The 21,141-nt window shown below is 42.7% G+C and overlaps 1 protein-coding gene across 20 annotated transcripts in view; it reads left to right on the forward strand.

Annotated features, from left to right (window-relative positions):
• Positions 1–21,141, forward strand: part of ptprfa (protein tyrosine phosphatase receptor type Fa) — a 370,905-nt gene that overhangs the window by 255,136 nt on the left and 94,628 nt on the right. For 13 of the 20 annotated variants that reach the window (XM_082956977.1, XM_082956978.1, XM_082956976.1 and 10 more), the window contains 7 exons: positions 772–917; positions 1,159–1,400; positions 1,651–1,844; positions 2,605–2,738; positions 3,114–3,258; positions 9,988–10,293; positions 19,511–19,704. In XM_082956977.1, the coding sequence (XP_082813103.1) occupies positions 772–917; positions 1,159–1,400; positions 1,651–1,844; positions 2,605–2,738; positions 3,114–3,258; positions 9,988–10,293; positions 19,511–19,704 (1,361 nt within the window). The remainder of the gene's footprint in view (positions 1–771; positions 918–1,158; positions 1,401–1,650; positions 1,845–2,604; positions 2,739–3,113; positions 3,259–9,987; positions 10,294–19,510; positions 19,705–21,141) is intronic. The other 7 variants (XM_082956989.1, XM_082956995.1, XM_082956990.1 and 4 more) reach the window with 1 other exon arrangement.

The following is a 21,141-nucleotide window of genomic DNA, read 5'->3' on the forward strand; positions in this document are numbered from 1 at the left end:
TTATATCAGACTAACACCAACTATTCTTCAGTATCTTTAGACTCTTAATATTATAATGTTGTATTGATACTCCTTTACCTCACATTGAACACATTTTTCATTTTGCCAAAGGGAAGCCTCAAGCCCTGAAATAGTTTTTTTTGGATCAATATATAAATAAAATTAAAATAGAAAATACACATTACTCTATTCATCTCGCTATTCAAGACTCGCAGGTTAATTGAAGGAGAAAGTTTTGCCCTAGATAGCAGAGAAGGAGAGAATAGGCTTTCTATTCAGAGCGAGAGAGAGAGTGAGAGTGTGTTCTGAATGGTTGGTGTTTTGCCTGTGAATAGGCAGAGTGGGTGTCACACTGGGTGAGAGACTTTGCTTTGAGAGATAATGAACATGGCTGGCTTGGCCCCTCCAGTGACAGGTGAGGGACTGAAAGAGACAGGCTTCTGAATAGTGATTGACTGATAGGATGTGAGTGCTGTCCTTCTCGCTCTTTTCACTCTTGTTGCTGCTCACAGCTCTGGGGCCTGCATTAGTGAGATAGAGCACTTTCAACCTATTTAAGGCCTTTATTTGTAGTATTATGTTAGCAGGACTGGATGAAGGATGGTAGAATAGAATGGAATAAAATATAATAGAAAATCAAGAGAATAGAGTAGAATACAATGCAATAGAATAGTATACTTTATTGTCCATTAAAACAGAAATGTATCTTTTTGCTGTTGTAAACTTCCATGAACGGTGTATTACTCTCCCTTCCCCTGGTCTGTCTGACAGCCTTGCCCAAGCCCCCCACCTCCCTGATCGTGACGGAGACCACAGCCACCAGCGTCACCCTGACCTGGGACTCTGGGAACCCTGAGCCCGTGTCCTACTACGTCATCCAGTACCGGGCCAAGGTCTCTGACAACAGCTTCCAGGAGGTGCGGTCCAATGATTCCAGTGGATCAGTGTGTTAGAGTATGGGGCTAGCAACAGCTAGAGTATGGGGCTGTGGGTTCGATTACCACATGGTTGTGATTTCAATTCCCACGTGGTTGTGGGTTCTCTTCCTGCGTAGGCCACAAATATTAAATATATGTGTCAGGGTCAATGTTGACAGTTCTGTAAGTCACTTTGGATAAAAGTCTGCTGAATTATCATCATATTATCATTCTATTTTAGGTGGACGGAGTAGCCACCACGCGCTACAGCATCGGAGGGCTCAGCCCCTACTCAGAGTACGAGTTCCACGTCATGGCGGTGAACAACATCGGGCGTGGCCCTCCCAGCAGCCTCGTGGACACCAGGACCAGTGAGCAGGCTCCCTCCTCTCCACCGCTGGCTGTACAGGCTCGCATGCTCAGCGCCTCCACCATGCTGGTCCAATGGGAGCCGCCTGAGGAGCCTAATGGACAGATCAGAGGGTAAGATATTATATTAATATATAATACCCTCTGAACCTCTGACCATGCTCTAACCCACTGAGCAATATTATTGAAGCCTTCATAAACCCTTTATAAGTCCTATATGCTTCATAAAGCATGAATACATTTCATACACCTAGGTTGATATAACATGTCCTTTCGTCTGATGCTTTGCCAAATATGTGTATATTTTAGTTTCATTTTGTAAACGTTGTTGATGGATTGATTGATTTTCTAACCCTCTCCTCAGGTACCGGGTGTACTACAGCTCGGACCTCAGAGCCCCACTGAGTGGCTGGCAGAAACACAACACTGACGACAGCAGGCTGACCACCATCTCAGGGCTGACCACTGATATCACCTACAGCCTCAGGGTGCTGGGGTTCACCTCTGTAGGGGACGGACCTCCCTCTGATGTACTGCAGGTCAAGACCCAGCAGGGAGGTGAGCGGACACTCTGAAGTAGTACACTACCTAGTACACTACCTAGGTGGTGGCATGTACAACTTATGTAGTTGGGGAGAGCCGAGTGGACACTGTTACTTATGAAGAAGGGACACTACCTAGGTGGTGAGTGTACACTGTAAAGTATAAAACAGGGTGCACTTTGTGTGTTAGGTCTGTTTCAGCTGTAGGCCAAGTCTCCTCAATAGAGGTTTCACTTTTCACTGAGTGAATATCCACATCCACAAGGACATTATCTACTGTGTCCTCAAAGTACAACGTGGAACATGTCTACTCCACAGTTTCCTCCTCTTCTGACACCTCTGAGAAGAAAAGTGATAAAGTGATGAAGTGCCCCAGAATATTTTGTAGTGCAGACACGCTCATCTGAAATGGCTTCCTCTGTACTGTAGACTTACTCTAGATTTTAAAGGTATATTGTAGCCACTTGTGAAAGTGTTCTGTATATTTCTGATATTTGTGAAACCGCTGTCTCAGCGCCATAACAGAGTAAAAGCACAGCACCTGTGTCTCACAGCATGTCTACAGACTCTGCAATAGTCTATATGATTCACTTTGTCTCAATTCTTTACCCGTCTGTCTAAAGTGTGCACTTCCCTTTGTGGGTAGAAAATAACTGGTGTAAGATATTCCGATGCTTTTCAATAGATGGGGAGGAGTGCATGCTTTAGGAGAATAAGGATGTAACCCCTATGTATTCTGAGAGCAGTGTTTCATCTCTCTTTCTCCCTGCCTGTAGTACCAGCCCAGCCATCTAGTTTCGACGCCGAGGCAGAGTTGGACACCCGCATCATGCTGTCGTGGCTGTGGCCTGTCCAGGACCAGATCACCAAGTATGAACTAATGTATTGGGAGGCTAACTCTGGCAACAAGGTAAATGGCTGATAATATCCTAACTGATAATACAATCCGTCTTCTCCAGGAATATTGTTATCTGTCTCGAAGGAAAACGGAAAATCATAGATGTTTCTGTTATCCTTTACTCTGTTTGTTGTCTTTCAGGAGTTGCAAATGCAAGCAAGGATCCAATAAGTAATTCCTACTTTGTGTACCTTTTATGTGAACGTGGTACATATTAACTTTGGGGATTACAATATCTACTTTTCTCATTGTGCTTTTTGAATACTCTCTCGTGACAGGCATAAACATGAATAGAGTAGCTAGCTAGCTAGGGCACACAAGATTTGTTTTTGGCTCCTGGATTCCGAGACTTTTACTAACGTCTCTTCTGCCTATTTTCTCCCTCAGCTCCATGTGACCTTCCCTCCAGCGGGGTCCTATGCTGTGGAGGGTCTGAAGCCAGACACCCTCTACATGTTCTCCCTGGCTGCTCGCTCTGAAATGGGCCTGGGCGTCTACACCCAACCCATCGAGGCCAGGACTGCCCAGTCCAGTAAGTACTGTACCCCAACTCCCTGACCCAAACTTACCGTTCTTGACCTCTCTTTACTTGGAGCTGGACTTACTGTTGGACAATAGGGTCTGTTTTTGGTCCACACCCCAATGCCCAGACCCAAATGATGGCCTTTTCTTCTTCTGCGGAGTCCAGGTGGGCAAAAGGTAGGTCATAAAGGTAGGTCATATTTTGCGGTCAGTTGTTAGTTGAGTAATTGTGTTTTTCTTTATTTTGAAAGCATGCTAAAGTACAGGTCTTTGACTTCTACAGAGCTTGTGAATTGAGGCCAGAGCAGTAAGAATCTGTGAAAATGTCCTCCTCTTTTGGCACTTACCAGATAAAGCACTGACTCTTTTACCCACTTACCACAGGAAGAAGACTGGTCATCTTTTAAAGCCTGCACCTCTAACCCACCTGATCTTAAAGGAACAATTTGAAAATAATACGCTCAGTGGTTCGTGGACATTTCACAGAGATACGCTTGTTTTTGTGAGAAGTTTTCGAAGAACAGGAATTTCGCATTAGTATGTAAAGTGTATACTAAAATATGAAAACACTAAATATCATGTCTTAACATCTCTTTATTATTTTATGTTCTGCGGATTCGAGAAGAAAGATGACAAGTTCAATGGGAAAGTGAGCCAGTCAGGTAGTTCATTCTTGCACAGCATTCATCCTAGCTGACACCATGCTGTGCAATTTTCCTTTTTTTTTTTACCACTTTTACAGACTGAATTTAAAATGTATTAAATTGAACTTTTGTGTCACTGGCCTACACACAATACCCCATAATGTCAAAGTGGAATTATGTTTGTAGAATTGTTTACTAATTGATCAAAAATGAGAAGCTGAAAAGTCTTGAGTCAATAAGCATTCAACCCCTTTGTTATGGCAAATAAGTTAAGGAGTAAAAATGTGCTTAACAAGTCACATAATAAGTTGCATGGGCTCACTGTGTGCAATAATAGTGTTTAACATGATTTTTTAATGACAACCTCATATCTGTAACCCACACACGCAATTATCTGTAAGGTCCCTCAGTCAAGCAGTGAATTTCAAATACAGATTCAACCACAAATACCAGGGAGGTTTTCCAATGCCTCGCAAAAAAGGGCACCTCTTGGTAGATGAGTAAAAAATAATTTTGAAAAGCAGACATTGAATATCCCTTCGAGCATGGTGAATTTATTAATTACACTTTGGATTGTGTATCAAAACACCCAGTCAATACAAAGATACAGGTGTCCTTCCTAACTTATTTGCCGGAGAGGAAGGAAACTGCTCAGGGATTTCATCATGAGGTAAAGGGTGACTTTAAAACAGTTATAGAGTTTAATGGCTGTGACAGAAGAAAACTGAGGATGGATCAAAAACATTGTAGTAACTCCACAATACTAACCTAAATAGAGTGAAAAGAAGGAATCTTGTACAGAATACAAATATTCCAAAACATACATCTTGTTTGCGATAAGGCACTAAAGTAAAACTTCAAAAAATGTGGCAAAGAAATGTATTTTATTTTCTGAATCCAAAGCGTTATGTTTGGGGCAAACACAACACATCACTTAGTACCACTCTTCATATTTTCAAGCATGATGGTGGCTGCATCATGTTATGGATATGCTTGTCATCGGCAAGGACTAGCGAGTATTTTAGGATACAAAGAAACGGAATATAGCTAAGCACAGGCAAAATCCTAGAGGAAAACCTGGTTCAGTCTGCTTTCCAACAAACACTGGGTGACAAACTCACCTTTCAGCAGGACAATAACCTGAAACACAAGGCCAAATATACAGTGGAGTTGCTTACCAAGACGCCATTGAATGTTCCTGAGTGGCCTAGTTACAGTTTTGACTTCAATTGGCTTGAAAATCTATGGCAACTCTTGATAATGGCTGTCTACCAAATCAAATGTATTTATAAAGCCCTTCTTACATCAGCTGATATCTCAAAGTGCTGTACAGAAACCCAGCCTAAAACCCCAAACAGCAAGTAATGCAGGTGTAGAAGCACGGTGGCTAGGAAAAACTCCCTAGAAAGGCCGGAACCTAGGAAGAAACCTAGAGAGGAACCAGGCTATGAGGGGTGGCCAATCCTCTTCTGGCTGTGCTGGGTGGAGATTATAACAGAACATGGCCAAGATGTTCAAATGTTCATAAATGACCAGCATGGTCAAATAATAACAAATAATAACACCCTCGACAGTAATTGTCGAGGGTGCAACAAGTCAGCACCTCAAGAGTAAATGTCATTTGGCTTTTCATAGCCGATCATTGAGAGTATCTCTACCACTCCTGCTGTCTCTAGAGAGTTGAAAACAGCAGGTCTGGGACAGGTAGCACATCCGGTGAACAAGTCAGGGTTCCATAGCCGCAGGCAGAACAGTTGAAACTGGAGCAGCAGCACTGGCAGGTGGACTGGGGACAGCAAGGAGTCATCATGCCAGGTCGTCCTGAGGCATGGTCCTAGGGCTCAGGTCCTCCGAGAGAGAGAAAGAAAGAAAGAGAGAAAGAGAGAATTAGAGCGAGCATACTTAAATTCACACAGGACACCGGATAAGACAGGAGAAATACTCCAAATATAACAGACTGACCCTAGCCCCCCGACACATAAACTACTGCAGCATAAATACTGGAGGCTGAGACAGGAGGGGTCAGGAGACACTGTGGCCCCATCCGATGATACCCCCAGACAGGGCCAAACAGGCAGGATATAACCCCACCCACTTTGCCAAAGCACAGCCCCCACACCGCTAGAGGGATAACTTCAACCACCAACTTACCATCCTGAGACAAGGCCGAGTATAGCCCACAAAGATCTCCGCCACGGCACAACCCAAGGGGGGGCGCCAACCCAGACAGGAAGACCACGTCAGTGACTCAACCCAATCAAGTGACGCACCCCTCCTAGGGACGGCATGGAAGATCACCAGTAAGCTAGTGACTCAGCCCCTGTAATAGGGTTAGAGGCAGAGAATCCCAGTGGAGAGAGGGGAACCGGCCAGCAAGGGCGGTTCATTGCTCCAGAGCCATTCCGTTCACCTTCACACTCCTGGGCCAGATTACACTCAATCATAGGACCTACTGAAGAGATGAGTCTTCAGTAAAGACTTAAAGGTTAAGACCGAGTCTGCGTCTCTCACATGGGTAGGCAGACCATTCCATAAAAATTGAGCTCTATAGGAGAAAGTCCTGCCTCCAGCTGTTTGCTTAGAAATTCTAGGGACATTTAGGAGGCCTGCGTCTTGTGACCGTAGCGTACGTGTAGGTATGTACGGAAGGACCAAATCGGAAAGATAGGTAGGAGCAAGCCCTTGTAATGCTTTGTAGGTTAGCAGTAAAACCTTGAAATCAGCCCTTGCCTTACCAATGATCAACAACCAACTTGACAGAGCTTGAAGAATTTTTTAAATATTAATTTACAAATATTGTACAATCTAGGTGTGCAAAGCTTTTAGAGGCTCAGAAAGACGCTGCCAAAGGTGATTCTAACATGTATTGACTCAGGGGTGTAAATACTTATGTAAATGAGATATTTCTGTATTTTATTTTCAATAAATGTGTTATCTTTGTTATTATGGGGTATTGTGTGTAGATGGGTGAGGGAAAAAATATATGTAATCTATTTTGAATGCAGGCTGCAACACAACACAATGTGGAATAAGTCAAGGGGTATGAATACTTTCTGAAGGCACTGTAAATGCCAGCAATGTGAGGAACATTCCTTGTCCCTATTTGCAGTCAGTCGATAACAAACCACTGCCCATAGGCCATTGCACATTTTGACAAATAGTATGATAAACCCAGTGTGTCACATTCCACTGAGTACATAGATACAAAACATGCTCATTTCCATTGTGATGCAGAACCGAGCAACCTAAAACAGACTGCTGCACAGAAGGCACGGCTACATCATAAATGTCACCATCATTTGTTATTATAGTTTATAATGAAACATGGCACCGTACTGTACTATACGTCTTTATGTATGGCCTCGGCATCCACCAACACAATCACTGTCACCTAACCGACGCTAATAACGCTGAACAGCTCCCCCTTAATCGAGTTTTTAGCACTTAACCAGACCCTTCCGCCACACCTCAGCCTCCTCTCTGCTCCCCTCACAGCGCTGAGCGTGGTGTCTCCAGGAGATCTAGGGGTTGGAAGCTGAAATATTTATGACAGGTTTGCCAAAGGAATCAGAGCTTATTCTTAGCCATTTGTTTTACTTGTCAGCTGTGAAAGCCTTCCTGTGTGGAAAAGGGAGAGCCATGTTGTTTCCCAAATGACACCCTATTTAGTGCACTACTTCAGTGGATCCTGGTCAAAATTAGTCAACTAAACAGGGAATAGGGTGCAATTTAGGACGCAGACCCAAACACCATACAGGGCTTTGGTTCCCATAGGAACAGAGGTCCCTAAAATGAGGCCTCTCTCTCTCTCGCTCCCTCTCTCTGAAGTCAGTCTCTTATCTGCCTGCTCACTGACACACAGAGCCACTGAGTCGCCATTTCAAGAAAGGTGCTGCCACGGCAAAGAGTCCAGCAGGGCTGCTCTTTCACGCTTTCTGCTCTATTCCCCTTGCTTCTCCAAATCACTTTCACAATTCTATCAGTATATCTGTCCTCAATATTCTCACTCCCCCATTCACCATGTCATATGATCTGTCTGGCCCTTTATCTGTTATTTGCATTCTTTTATAGCTATATATCTCTCTGCTTCTCTCTATCTTTTTGTGTTTCTTACAACTCCGTTCCTATTTGAAACATATCTGTTCACTCTGTCTCCCACACATAGATTCTCTAACTCTCATCGACTCCCTCATGAATATACACATAAAGGTTCAGCTGAACAGCAGGGAATTACTCTGTTGCTTCCCAAATGGCACCCTGTTCCCTATATTGTGTACTACTTTTTCCCAGGGCCATATGGAATAGGTTGACGTTTAAGACACATGCTCTGTTTTTTCTGCCTTTATCTGTATTTGAACTCTGTTAATCACTTGGGCGTCTGTATTCTAAAGGAAGGAATGGCCTGTCAAGGATGAGCCTTTTAACACCAACCAACCAAACATGACTCATATTGAAAGCATATTGTGTCCTGCTTCCTCACTGCTCTGGCTGCCAAATCACAAGCAGGCATGTTAAAGGTTCTTTTCTACACAGTGGTGCCTCAGTATCCCTCACCCACCCACTCACTACCTTCCCCTTGTTCATCCTGGGTTGTGATATTCTGGAACATGTTTTTTACTCATATTGTGTGTTGTTTATGCGTTTAGTTGTTTTTCATTTTTATTATATGCCTGTTTTACATTTTCTTTTTCTTCTGCACTGTGGAGAATTGTGAGATACTATAAAATAAAATAAACATCTTTAGTAGAAGCAAAACCCCTATACACCTACTATAGCTCATTTAGAAACTACACACCTACTATAGCTCATTTATAAACTATACATCTACTATAGCTCATTTAGAAACTACACACCTACTATAGCTCATTTAGAAACTACACACCTACACACCTACTATAGCTCATTTAGAAACGACACACCTACTATAGCTCATTTAGAAACTACACACCTACTATAGCTCATTTAGAAACTACATCTACTATAGCTCATTTAGAAACTACACACCTACTATAGCTCATTTAGAAACTACACACCTACTATAGCTCATTTAGAAACTACACACCTACACACCTACTATAGCTCATTTAGAAACTACACACCTACTATAGCTCATTTAGAAACTACACACCTACTATAGCTCATTTAGAAACTACACACCTACACACCTACTATAGCTCATTTAGAAACTATACACCTACTATAGCTCATTTAGAAACTATACACCTACTATAGCTCATTTAGAAACTACACACCTACTATAGCTCATTTAGAAACTACACACCTACACACCTACTATAGCTCATTTAGAAACTACACACCTACTATAGCTCATTTAGAAACTATACACCTACTATAGCTCATTTAGAAACTATACACCTACTATAGCTCATTTAGAAACTACACACCTACTATAGCTCATTTAGAAACTACACACCTACTATAGCTCATTTAGAAACTACACACCTACTATAGCTCATTTAGAAACTACACACCTACTATAGCTCATTTAGAAACTACACACCTACACACCTACTATAGCTCATTTAGAAACTACACACCTACACACCTACTATAGCTCATTTAGAAACTACACACCTACACACTTACTATCGCTCATTTAGAAACTACACACCTACTATAGCTCATTTAAAACTACACACCTACTATAGCTCATTTAGAAACTACACACCTACTATAGCTCATTTAGAAACTACACACCTACTATAGCTCATTTAAAACTACACACCTACTATAGCTCATTTAGAAACTACACACCTACTATAGCTCATTTAGAAACTACACACCTACTATAGCTCATTTAGAAACAAATTTCAGACTGCCTTCCACACATGATTACTCTAAAGCACATTGGTACGGAGTTACAGACTACAGTATATGGAGCTCTTCCTCCCAGTCCAGAAGGCCTGTAGTTCATCCAAAATGGCACACTATTCCCTATACAGTAGTGCACTGTCAAAAGTAGTGTGCTATAGAGGGAATAGGGTGGTATTTGGGATGCACTCGTGTTCCATCCCTCTCCCATCCCTCCTGCTTGACCCCCCAACCACCTCCATGTGTCCCCCCCTTTCCTCCAGCCCCCTCAGCCCCGCCCCAGGAGGTACACCTTCTGAGCCTCAGCTCCACCAGCATCAAGGTGAGTTGGGTGGCACCCCCTGCAGCCAGCCGCCATGGGGACATCGTCCGCTACTCTCTGGCCTACCAGGCCGCCACCGGTGAGGACCTGGAGCACCACAAGGTTTCAGGCATCAGGGCAGATGTTTCTAGTTACATCCTGGAGGGCCTGGAGAAGTGGACAGAGTACCAGGTGTGGGTCAGGGCTCACACGGACGTAGGCCCAGGCCCAGAGAGCCCCGCGGTCAGGATCAGGACCAAGGAGGATGGTACGTCCATTGTTGGGCCCCAGACTGGGGCTTCCTTCCCTGGGGAAGCACTTCTGGCACTAATCCAGCTTGGTCCTGGGTCTCTACTACTGCTAATACTACTACTACTGCTGCTGCTGTCCCCTGGCCTGTCTCTGCCTCTGTTTGGCCTCTCTGCTGTGGTCAGGCTGGAGACTACTTTCCTAGCACTAAACCAGCCCTGCTACTGTTATTACATTTACATTTTAGTCATTTAGCAGCAGACACTCTTATCCTACTGCTACTACTACTACTACTGCCACTACTGTTACTACTACTGTTACTGCTACTGTTACTACTACTGTTACTGCTACTGTTACTACTACTACTACAACTGCTACTTCTACTGTTACTACTACTGTTACCACTGCTGCCACTACTGTTACTACTACTGTTACTACTGCTACTACTGCTACCTCTACTGTTACACCTACTGTTACTACTACTACTACTGCTACTTCTACTGTTACTACTACTGTTACCACTACTGCCACTACTGTTACTACTACTGTTACTACTGCTACTTCTACTGTTACTACTGCTGTTACCACTACTGAAACTACTGTTACTAGTACTGTTTCTACTACTGCTACTTCTACTGTTACTACTACTGTTACTACTGCTGTTACCACTACTGAAACTACTGTTACTAGTACTGTTTCTACTACTGCTACTTCTACTGTTACTACTACGGTTACTACTACTGTTACCACTACTGCCACTACTGTTACTACTACTGTTACTACTACTGCTACTGCTACTTATCCTGTTACTACTACTGTTACTACTACTGCTACTGCTACTTATCCTGTTACTTCTACTGTTACTACTACTGTTACCACTACTGCCACTACTGTTACTACTACTGTTACCACTACTGCTACTACTACTACTACTGCCGCTACTGTTACTACTACTACTACTACTACTACTACTACTACTACTACTACTGATACTTCTACTGTTACTACTACTGTTACCACTACTTCCACTACTGTTACTATGACTGTTACCAATACTGCCACTACTGTCACTACTACTGTTACTACTACTGTTACTACTACTACTACTACTTCTACTGCTACTTCTACTGTTACTACTACTGTTACCACTACTGCCACTACTGTTACTACTACTGACACTACTGTTACTACTACTGTTGCCACTACTTCTACTGCTACTTCTACTGTTACTACTACTGCTACCGCTACTACTACTTCTACTGCTACTTCTACTGTTACTACTACTGTTACCGCTACTGCCACTAATGTTACTACTACTGTTACTACTACTGTTACTACTACTACTACTTCTACGGCTACTTCTACTGTTACTACTACTGTTACCGCTACTGCCACTAATGTTACTACTACTGTTACTACTACTACTCCTACTACTACTACTACTACTAATGCTACTTCTACTGTTACTACTACTGTTACCACTACTGACACTACTGTTACTACTGACGCTACTGCTTTCAACTCCTAGCCTTTACTACTACTTTCCCCAACAGCCTATCTCTACCTCTCTCTGGCCAGGCAAGGCCCTCTTTCTCTGGCCACACTACTGACACTAACCCTGCACCGGGATTCTTCTACTACTACTACTACTACTACTACTGTTACCACTACTGACACTACTGTTACCACTACTGACACTAACCCTGCACCGGGATTCTTCTACTACTACTACTACTACTACTATTACTACTACTACTACTGTTACCACTACTGACACTACTGTTACCACTACTGACACTAACCCTGCACAGGGATGCTTCTACTACTACTACTACTATTACTACTACTACTACTACTGTTACCACTACTGACACTACTGTTACCACTACTGACACTAACCCTGCACCGGGATTCTTCTACTACTACTACTACTACTACTACTACTACTACTACTACTACTGTTACTACTACTGTTACCACTACTGACACTACTGTTACTACTACTGACACTAACCCTGCACCGGGATTCTTCTACTACTACTACTGTTACTACTACTACTACTACTACTACTACTGTTACTACTACTGTTACCACTACTGACACTACTGTTACTACTACTGACACTAACCCTGCACCGGGATTCTTCTACTACTACTACTTCTACTACTACTACTACTACTACTACTACTACTACTACTACTACTGTTACTACTACTACTACTACTACTACTACTACTACTACTACTACTACTACTGTTACCACTACTGACACTACTGTTACCGCTACTGACACTAACCCTGCACCGGGATTCTTCTACTGCTACTACTACTACTACTACTACTGTTACTATTACTACTACTACTACTACTACTACTACTACTACTACTACTACTACTACTACTGTTACCACTACTGACGCTACTGTTACTACTACTGACACTAACCCTGCACCGGGATTCTTCTTCTACTACTACTGTTACTACTACTACTACTACTACTACTACTACTACTACTACTACTGTTACTACTACTGTTACCACTACTGTTACTACTGTTACTACTACTGACACTAACCCTGCACCGGGATTCTTCTACTACTACTACTGTTACTACTACTACTACTACTACTACTACTACTGTTACTACTACTGTTACCACTACTGACACTACTGTTACTACTACCGACACTAACCCTGCACCGGGATTCTTCTACTACTACTACTACTACTACTACTACTACTTCTACTACTACTGTTACCACTACTACTACTACTACTACTACTACTACTACTACTACTACTACTGTTACTACTACTGTTACCACTACTGTTACTACTGTTACTACTACTGACACTAACCCTGCACCGGGATTCTTCTACTACTACTACTGTTACTACTACTACTACTACTACTACTACTACTACTGTTACTACTACTGTTACCACTACTGACACTACTGTTACTAATACCGACACTAACCCTGCACCGGGATTCTTCTACTACTACTACTACTACTACTACTGTTTCTACTACTGTTACCACTACTACTACTGTTACTACTACTACTACTACTAATACTACTACTACTTCTACTACTACTGTTACCACTACTACTACTGTTACTACTACTGACACTACTACTACTGTTACTACTACTACTACTACTACTACTACTGTTACCACTACTACTACTGTTACTACTACTGACACTACTGTTACTACTACTGTTACTACTACTACTACTACTACTACTACTACTACTACTGTTACCACTACTACTACTGACACTAACCCTGCACTGGGATTCTTGTACTACTACTACTACTACTACTACTACTACTACAACTGCTACTGTTACTACTACTACTACTACTACTACTACTACTGTTACCACTACTACTACTGACACTACTGTTACTACTACTGTTACTACTACTACTACTACTACTACTACTACTACTACTACTGTTACCACTACTACTACTGTTACTACTACTGTTACTACTACTACTACTACTACTACTACTACTACTACTACTACTACTGACACTAACCCTGCACCGGGATTATTCTACTACTACTACTACTACTACTACTACTACTACTACTACTACTACTGTTACTACTACTACTACTACTACTGTTACCACTACTACTACTGTTACTACTACTACTACTACTACTACTACTACTACTACTACTGTTACCACTACAACTACTGTTACTACTACTGACACTAACCCTGCACCGGAATTCTTCTACTACTACTACTACTACTACTACTACTACTACTACTACTACTACTACTGTTACTACTACTACTACTACTGTTACCGCTACTACTACTATTACTACTACTGACACTACTGTTACTACTACTGTTACTACTACTACTACTACTACTACTACTACTACTACTACTACTACTGTTACCACTACTACTACTGTTACTACTACTGACACTACTGTTACTACTACTGTTACTACTACTACTACTACTACTACTACTACTACTACTGTTACCACTACTACTACTGTTACTACTACTGACACTACTGTTACTACTACTGTTACTACTACTACTACTACTACTACTACTACTACTACTACTGTTACCACTACTACTACTGTTACTACTACTGACACTAACCCTGCACTGGGATTCTTCTACTACTACTACTACTGTTACTACTACTACTACTACTGTTACTACTACTACTACTACTACTACTACTACTACTACTACTACTACTACTACTACTGTTACCACTACTACTACTGTTACTACTACTGACACTACTGTTACTACTACTGTTACTACTACTACTACTACTACTACTACTACTACTGTTACCACTACTACTACTGTTACTACTACTGACACTACTGTTACTACTACTGTTACTACTACTACTACTACTACTACTGTTACCACTACTACTACTGTTACTACTACTGACACTAACCCTGCACCGGGATTCTTCTTCTACTACTACTCTTCTAATGCTACTTCCTCCTGCTGCTCTACTCTTTCTAACGGCCTGTCTCTGCTTTTTATCCTGTTTCTGAGTATGCTGTCATTTCTCTAACTCGGCAGCGGGCTGGGCAGTCTGTGTTGTCTGGAGAGGAGCCTGAGTCTGACAGGCTCCATCTTCTCACATACTGTAGATAACAGTTTTGAGGTCTGGTCTGAGGCGCTGTGGCATGCAGAGTGGCTAAATGGCCTGTGCATGGTAGGCTAGCACAAAACGATGGTCAGCTCAACAAACGAGCACGCTGTGTTTATTACTGACATTAATAAAATGGAATGCTCTGTGTGTTTATAACTGACGTCCTAAAATTGCAACCTATTCCCTCTGGGTCTCTGGTCAAAAGTAGTTAACTAAATAGGGAATAGGGTGTCATTTTGGACGCATGCAGAGTATACCGCCTCACAGTGTCACAGCGGCACGGTCCAGCGCCTGTGGTCTCTAAGACTTAAGACACTATTACAATAAATCCTTGCAAGGGGTTCCATCTGTTTTGTCAAGACTCAATCCACCACATCGTAACCTTGAGAGCAATAGGCTATTTTCCTGAGCCACTGGAGAAAATCAAAGTATCAGCGGATAAGTCCAGGAGAGGCTTAAGACCTATGGCAGCATAGTGTGCAGAGCTGTAGAGCCCATCCCTCTTCTTCTTCGTTCTCTAGCTGTTCGTCCGTTAGCACAGTGTGTGGACCGGAGCTTTTCCTAATGTCCTCTTTTTCTCCATCTGATAAACAGTTTTTCAGCTTTTTTCTCCAGCCGTCTGTGGTGACCACAACTAACAAATGAAGATGGCCTGTGCTCTTGACATCTTCCTGCATCCCTCTCTTCCCCTCTTTCCTTCTCTTCTCACCTTCCCTCTTTCCTGCCTCCCTCTTTTTCCCTTCCGTTTTAATTATGTTAGGCTTCTCCATTGTCTGGATTAATTGTCTGGATTAATTTGATTCCCAGGTGCCTTAGTTGTGTTTGAATTGTCTGCGTCTATTTTTCCAAGTATGAGACCTGTCTCAGGGATCGTTATGGCTATTTGGCTACTCTCGCTATAATATATTTCTATTTGTTCTTATTTGTTTTGCACTCTGGGAGAAGCTGCTCTTTCCCAGATCTACATACAGTACATCTGGTCAAAGAGCTACATGGACATATATAGCTGGTGTAGCAGGGTTTCTTCTCTTTATTTTATTATCTCCATCTCTCTATCTTTCTCTCTCTCTTCCCTTCTCTGTTTTTCTTTGTCTCACCGGGGCAGTTAGGGCTTTCATATAAAGACTAGAAACAGACAATAATGCCTTCACAAGAGACAAGCAGAAGCAAAGCATTGTTTTTAGTTAAGCACGCTGTTCCTCTCCCACTCAATCACATCCAATAACCTTGACTGTGTCACCTCTCTCTCTGGCTCCCTCTCTCCTCATCTCCCTCTATCTCATCCCTTTCTCTCTCTCCTTCTCTATCTCTTTCTCGCTCTATCTCTTTCCCTCTTTCTCTATCCCTCTCTCTCTCTTTCACCCCCTCTCTCTCCATCTCCCTCTCCCTCTCTCTCTCCATCTCTCTCTCTCTCCCATCTTTTTCCCTCCCTCTTTCTCCCTCCCTCGCTTGCTCTCTCTTGCTCCTGTTTAATTATCTCGATCTCTCTCTCACCCTCTGTCTCCCTCTTTCTCACTATCTCCATCTCTTTCTCCCCCTCTCTCTCTGCTAAATGTTTTCTCTACACACCCACTGCATTTTTCCAACATCTGTCCATTTCTCAGTGCAGCAGCATCCTCTGCTGTATCCCTCGGTGTCCTCTCTATCTCTCCTCCCTCTCTCTTTCCCTTTTCTTTCTCCCCCTCTCTCTCTCCACTTTCTCTCTCTCCCCTCTCTCCATTCACGCTCTCTGTCCCCTCTCTCTCCCCTCTCTCTCTCACCTCTCTCCCTCTACCCTCTCTCTTTCTTTCTCTCTCTCTCTCTCTCTCTCTCTCTGTCTCTCCATCCTCGATCTCACTCTATCACCAATGATCCCCCCACCGCCACAGCACAGCAGCACCCACAGATCTGCCTGCCTGATTCCCTGTCCAATCACAGTGAAGTCTCATTTGCTCTGACACTGTGGTTAGGGCGCGCTGGGCCTTGAAGGCTGAGCCTCTGGCTCACAATTGAGTTGTTTTAATAAACTAAAATTAAGCCAATCTGTCAGCCTATAATTATTGAGATCCATCTGTATATCCCTGATGGTGAGGTATTTACAGTATAATGCTGGGCTGTCTCTCATGTCAGCTGTGTTGTGTGCTGGGAGCTGCAGTTGTCTGTCTGCCTTGTCTGTACACTCTTAAAAGTAAAGGTGCCTGGAAAAAACAGCTGAAAAAGGTTCCTCAAGGAACCCCTCTGAAAAGGGTCTTTGAGGAACCCCTGTGTAAAGGTTCAAAGCATTACCTTTTTCTGATGAGAGGGGTTACATTTTAAACCTTCTTAATAATATATTGTAGAGGTGGCAGCCTATCAGATTGAAGTTGTGGCTTTTTGGAGGCTTGACTTTCAGATAGTTATTTTTGGTCACCTGTTAGCGTAAATGTCATTCGTTTTCATCATGTTAAGTTTGTACTCCTCAAAGTAAAATGTTCCTTGAATATTTATGGACATTACATATTTGAATATAATATTAATAATCGTAACATTTATGATTACATACAGTAATTAAGTGGTAACTATTCCAATTCGAAGAACTCATACACCTCTGTGAACCTCATTGAAGCTACTAAGCTGTCAGTGTTCAACCTTAACATGTGATGACAATACAACAGAACAAATTAACGGAAATGACTTTTACTCTTAACGGTGGCCAAAAAATATATATCTTAAAGTCACACCCCTACTAAGCCATGCCTCCACTCCAGGGTTCCTCCAGGAACCCGTTACGACATTGAACCATTAAAGGTTTCCGCAAGAACCTCTCAACTAACCAAAGGTGCAAATATGAACCATTGACAAGCAATGGTTATTTGAGGAACTCCAGGGGTTCCATGTCCTCTGCCACACTGGGTTAAGGCCCCCCCCAACTGACTAGGACTATACATTCAGTTCTCTTTGAGATCTTTATTAAATGACCAGCTGAATAGCTTTCCCACTGCCCTGAGCTGACAAGCACATTATATGAGCTTGATTGCCTTCACACAGTGGGATTCTGGAAAAAGTGCATTAGCAACTTCAGCCAAGTGGCATGAGTAGAGGGTACGTTTTAGAAACAAGAGAACCTGGCATGAACCCACTCCATCTCTGCAACAAGGTTTCCATGGAGACTCCATGGGAGGGAGTGGGAGCTCTTTCTCTGATGAGAATCAGACAGCCAGGGAGCAATGGCGAAAGAGAGAGGGGTGGGGTGGGGGGGGGGGCAGAAGGAGGGAGAGGCTGAGAGATGGAGAGATGGAGAGAGGGAGAGGGAGGGAGACATGAGGAAAGCGATACAGAGAGAGAGATGGAGGGAAGAAAGACAATCGCTGCTGGCCGCAGTTTGAGTCCAACAGCCCAGTCCATCTCTAACATCCCCAACACTGAAAGATGATAGTCTGTGTTGTTTTAAAACAATAGGGTCCATTGTGACATCAATAGGGTCCATTGTGACATCACTTTTGGTTCAGTTTGAAACCAGCAAGTACTAATTAAACCCAGCAGTTCTCTGGATTGAAACCTTTGAAGACCAAACCTCAAAGACTTCAACAGCATCATGTGTACAGTATGTGAGTGTATACATGCTGGGCTTCTCTGCTTATGTACCTCTTCCATTTTACACAGGCCTGGTATGCATTGTAAATGGCACTATATTGCCTACATAGTAGACTACTTTTGACAAGTAGTGAACTATATAGGGAATAGGGTGTGATTTGGGATGCAGACCTGGGCTTTGTGTTTATCTGTTAATACAACAGCCATATTGATTTTTCCTCTTCTGATTCTGCAGGATTCTGGAAGCTTGCAGATGTATTATGAGGTTAAATGGTTTCAATTAGCAGAGCTGCTGTGCATAGTGCTGACTGGCAGATACTGAGCCTTCCCTCTCCGCTATGTGGCGTTGTGTTGCGTAGACTACTACACTAACAATCTGCTTATATCTGTACATTGATCTCTTAATACAGGCCTTTATAACCTGTACCACTTAACTTCCTTCTTCTCCTTCTTACTCTCTGCTGCATCCTATTGGCTATCATTACCAAGCCACGCTACCTCCGCTGCTTCCTATTGGCTATCATTACCAAGCCACGCTATATCCTCTCATTTTTATTGAAGTCATATTTGGATTAATGGAAAGTTTCCCTTGTAGCTGACCATGCATCCTGGAGGGGCTCGTAATAAGCTTGTTTCAATAGCAGCTCTGCTCTTCCTCTGCCATGAAGCATAAAGTTTGGCCACTCAACCCAGCAGTCAACGTCCCCCTCTAAGGGACCACATGAGACACTTTGATTGATCTAACCTTCAAAAGTAGCTCAGCTGCGGATGAAGCTTTGATGCCATTCTGATAGAGATCCAGCTAGCTATAGAGCACTGCGTTTGGAACAGGCTTGGTTGGTCATCTTCCATGATTCTATGGGTGCATCTAAAAGAGGATGCCATTTTGGGCACATACCCTATCTGTAAGGTTTTAAGCCTAGCTGTATCCCTCAGTCAGAATTGAAGCTCAACTTGTTACCTAACCTCAATTGTTACCTAAACTCTGTTACTTATTACCCTCTCTCCCCAGTGCCTGGAGCTCCTCCCAGGAAGGTGGAGGCTGATGTCCTGAACTCCACAGCCCTGAGGGTGACGTGGAAGCCCCCCCTCCAGGTGAAGCAGCATGGCCAGATCAGAGGGTATCAGGTGGTCTACTCGCGACTGGAGAATGGAGAGCCACGAGGCCAGCCCAACATCATGGATGTCTCCCTACCTGAGGCACAGGTACTGTCCCACTGCCACTCAGCTCGCTCAGTCCTACACATACTACCTGAGGCACAGGTACTGTCTGTTGCCACTACTGGATGACACCAACTAACTCAGTACCACACATAATGTACTGTATATCCCAATCTCCCTCACCTTCATCTCCCTCTCCAATGTCCCAGTCAGACCTTGGTTCAAATGGTATTTGAAATCTTTCTAATACTTTAACTGCAAACCAAATGAATACTTAAGCTGTGCTTGATTGAGCTAGCCTGCCCATTTGGCACTCCAGGAAGACTCAAGCAAACGCTCAAAGAACCCAGGTCTCTCCAACTTTCAAAGATTCACCTCACAGTTTTCCGTCACTCAGAATGGAGAACTGGGGAGATGGATTTTGCTCAGTAGGTAATAACTGTTACTCTCTGTCAGTGGCAGAGAATGGTAATCAATCACTATGATTAGTTAATTACTCCTCTTAACATGACTGAAAAGGTCCTGTTTATGTCCTCTGTGTATGTGCCTTTAAAAACCAGTGAACAAATCCTCCCTTCTCCATTTCCTCTTCAGTGGAATAAGGCAGGGAGGAAAAGACCATAATAACTGTGTTCAGTCTCTAGCTAGGCTGCTGATGAAAATATATTGGGTGATTTTATATTTAGATATGAATTTGGAGTTTCCTGCCTTTTATGTCATTGAGAATGTAAATTCACTGCCTTGTTATTCCATTTTATATTGTTGCTTGGGTTTTTCACCATCTTGTTGTAGTAATCATAAATTAAGAATATAAACTGCATAAACATAATCCTGATAAGGAATACATACACACACACACACACACACACACACACACACACACACACACACACACACACACACACACACACACACACTACCGTTCAAAAGTTTGGGATCACTTAGAAATGTCCTTGTTTTTGAAAGAAAAGCACATTTTTTGTCCATTAAAATAACATCAAATTGATCAGAAATACAGTGTAGACAATGGCTGCTTTTTAATGGAATATCTATATAGGCGTACAGAGGCCCATTATCAGCAACCATCACTCCTGTGTTCCAATGGCACGTTGTGTTAGCTAATCAAAGTTTATCATTTTAAAAGGCTAAATGATCATTAGAAAACCCTTTTGCAATTATGTTAGCTTAGCTGAAAACTTTTGTGCTAATTAAAGAAGCAATAAAACTGGCCTTCTTTAGACTAGTTGAGTATCTGGAGCATCAGCATTTGTGGGTTCGATTACATGCTCAAAATGACGACTGTTTCTCAAACAAGAAACACTCTAATATACTTGTCCTCTTGCTCAGTTGTGATGGGTGCATCTAAAACTCCTCTTTCTATTCTGGTTAAGCCACTTTGCTCTGTTCTGTGAAGGGAGTAGTACACAGCATTGTAAGAGATCTTCAGTTTCTTGGCAATTTCTCGCATGGAATAGCCTTCAT

The sequence above is a fragment of the Salmo salar genome, chromosome 10, assembly GCF_965601325.2.
Source record: "Salmo salar chromosome 10, fSalSal1, whole genome shotgun sequence".
Lineage (NCBI taxonomy): Eukaryota > Metazoa > Chordata > Actinopteri > Salmoniformes > Salmonidae > Salmo > Salmo salar.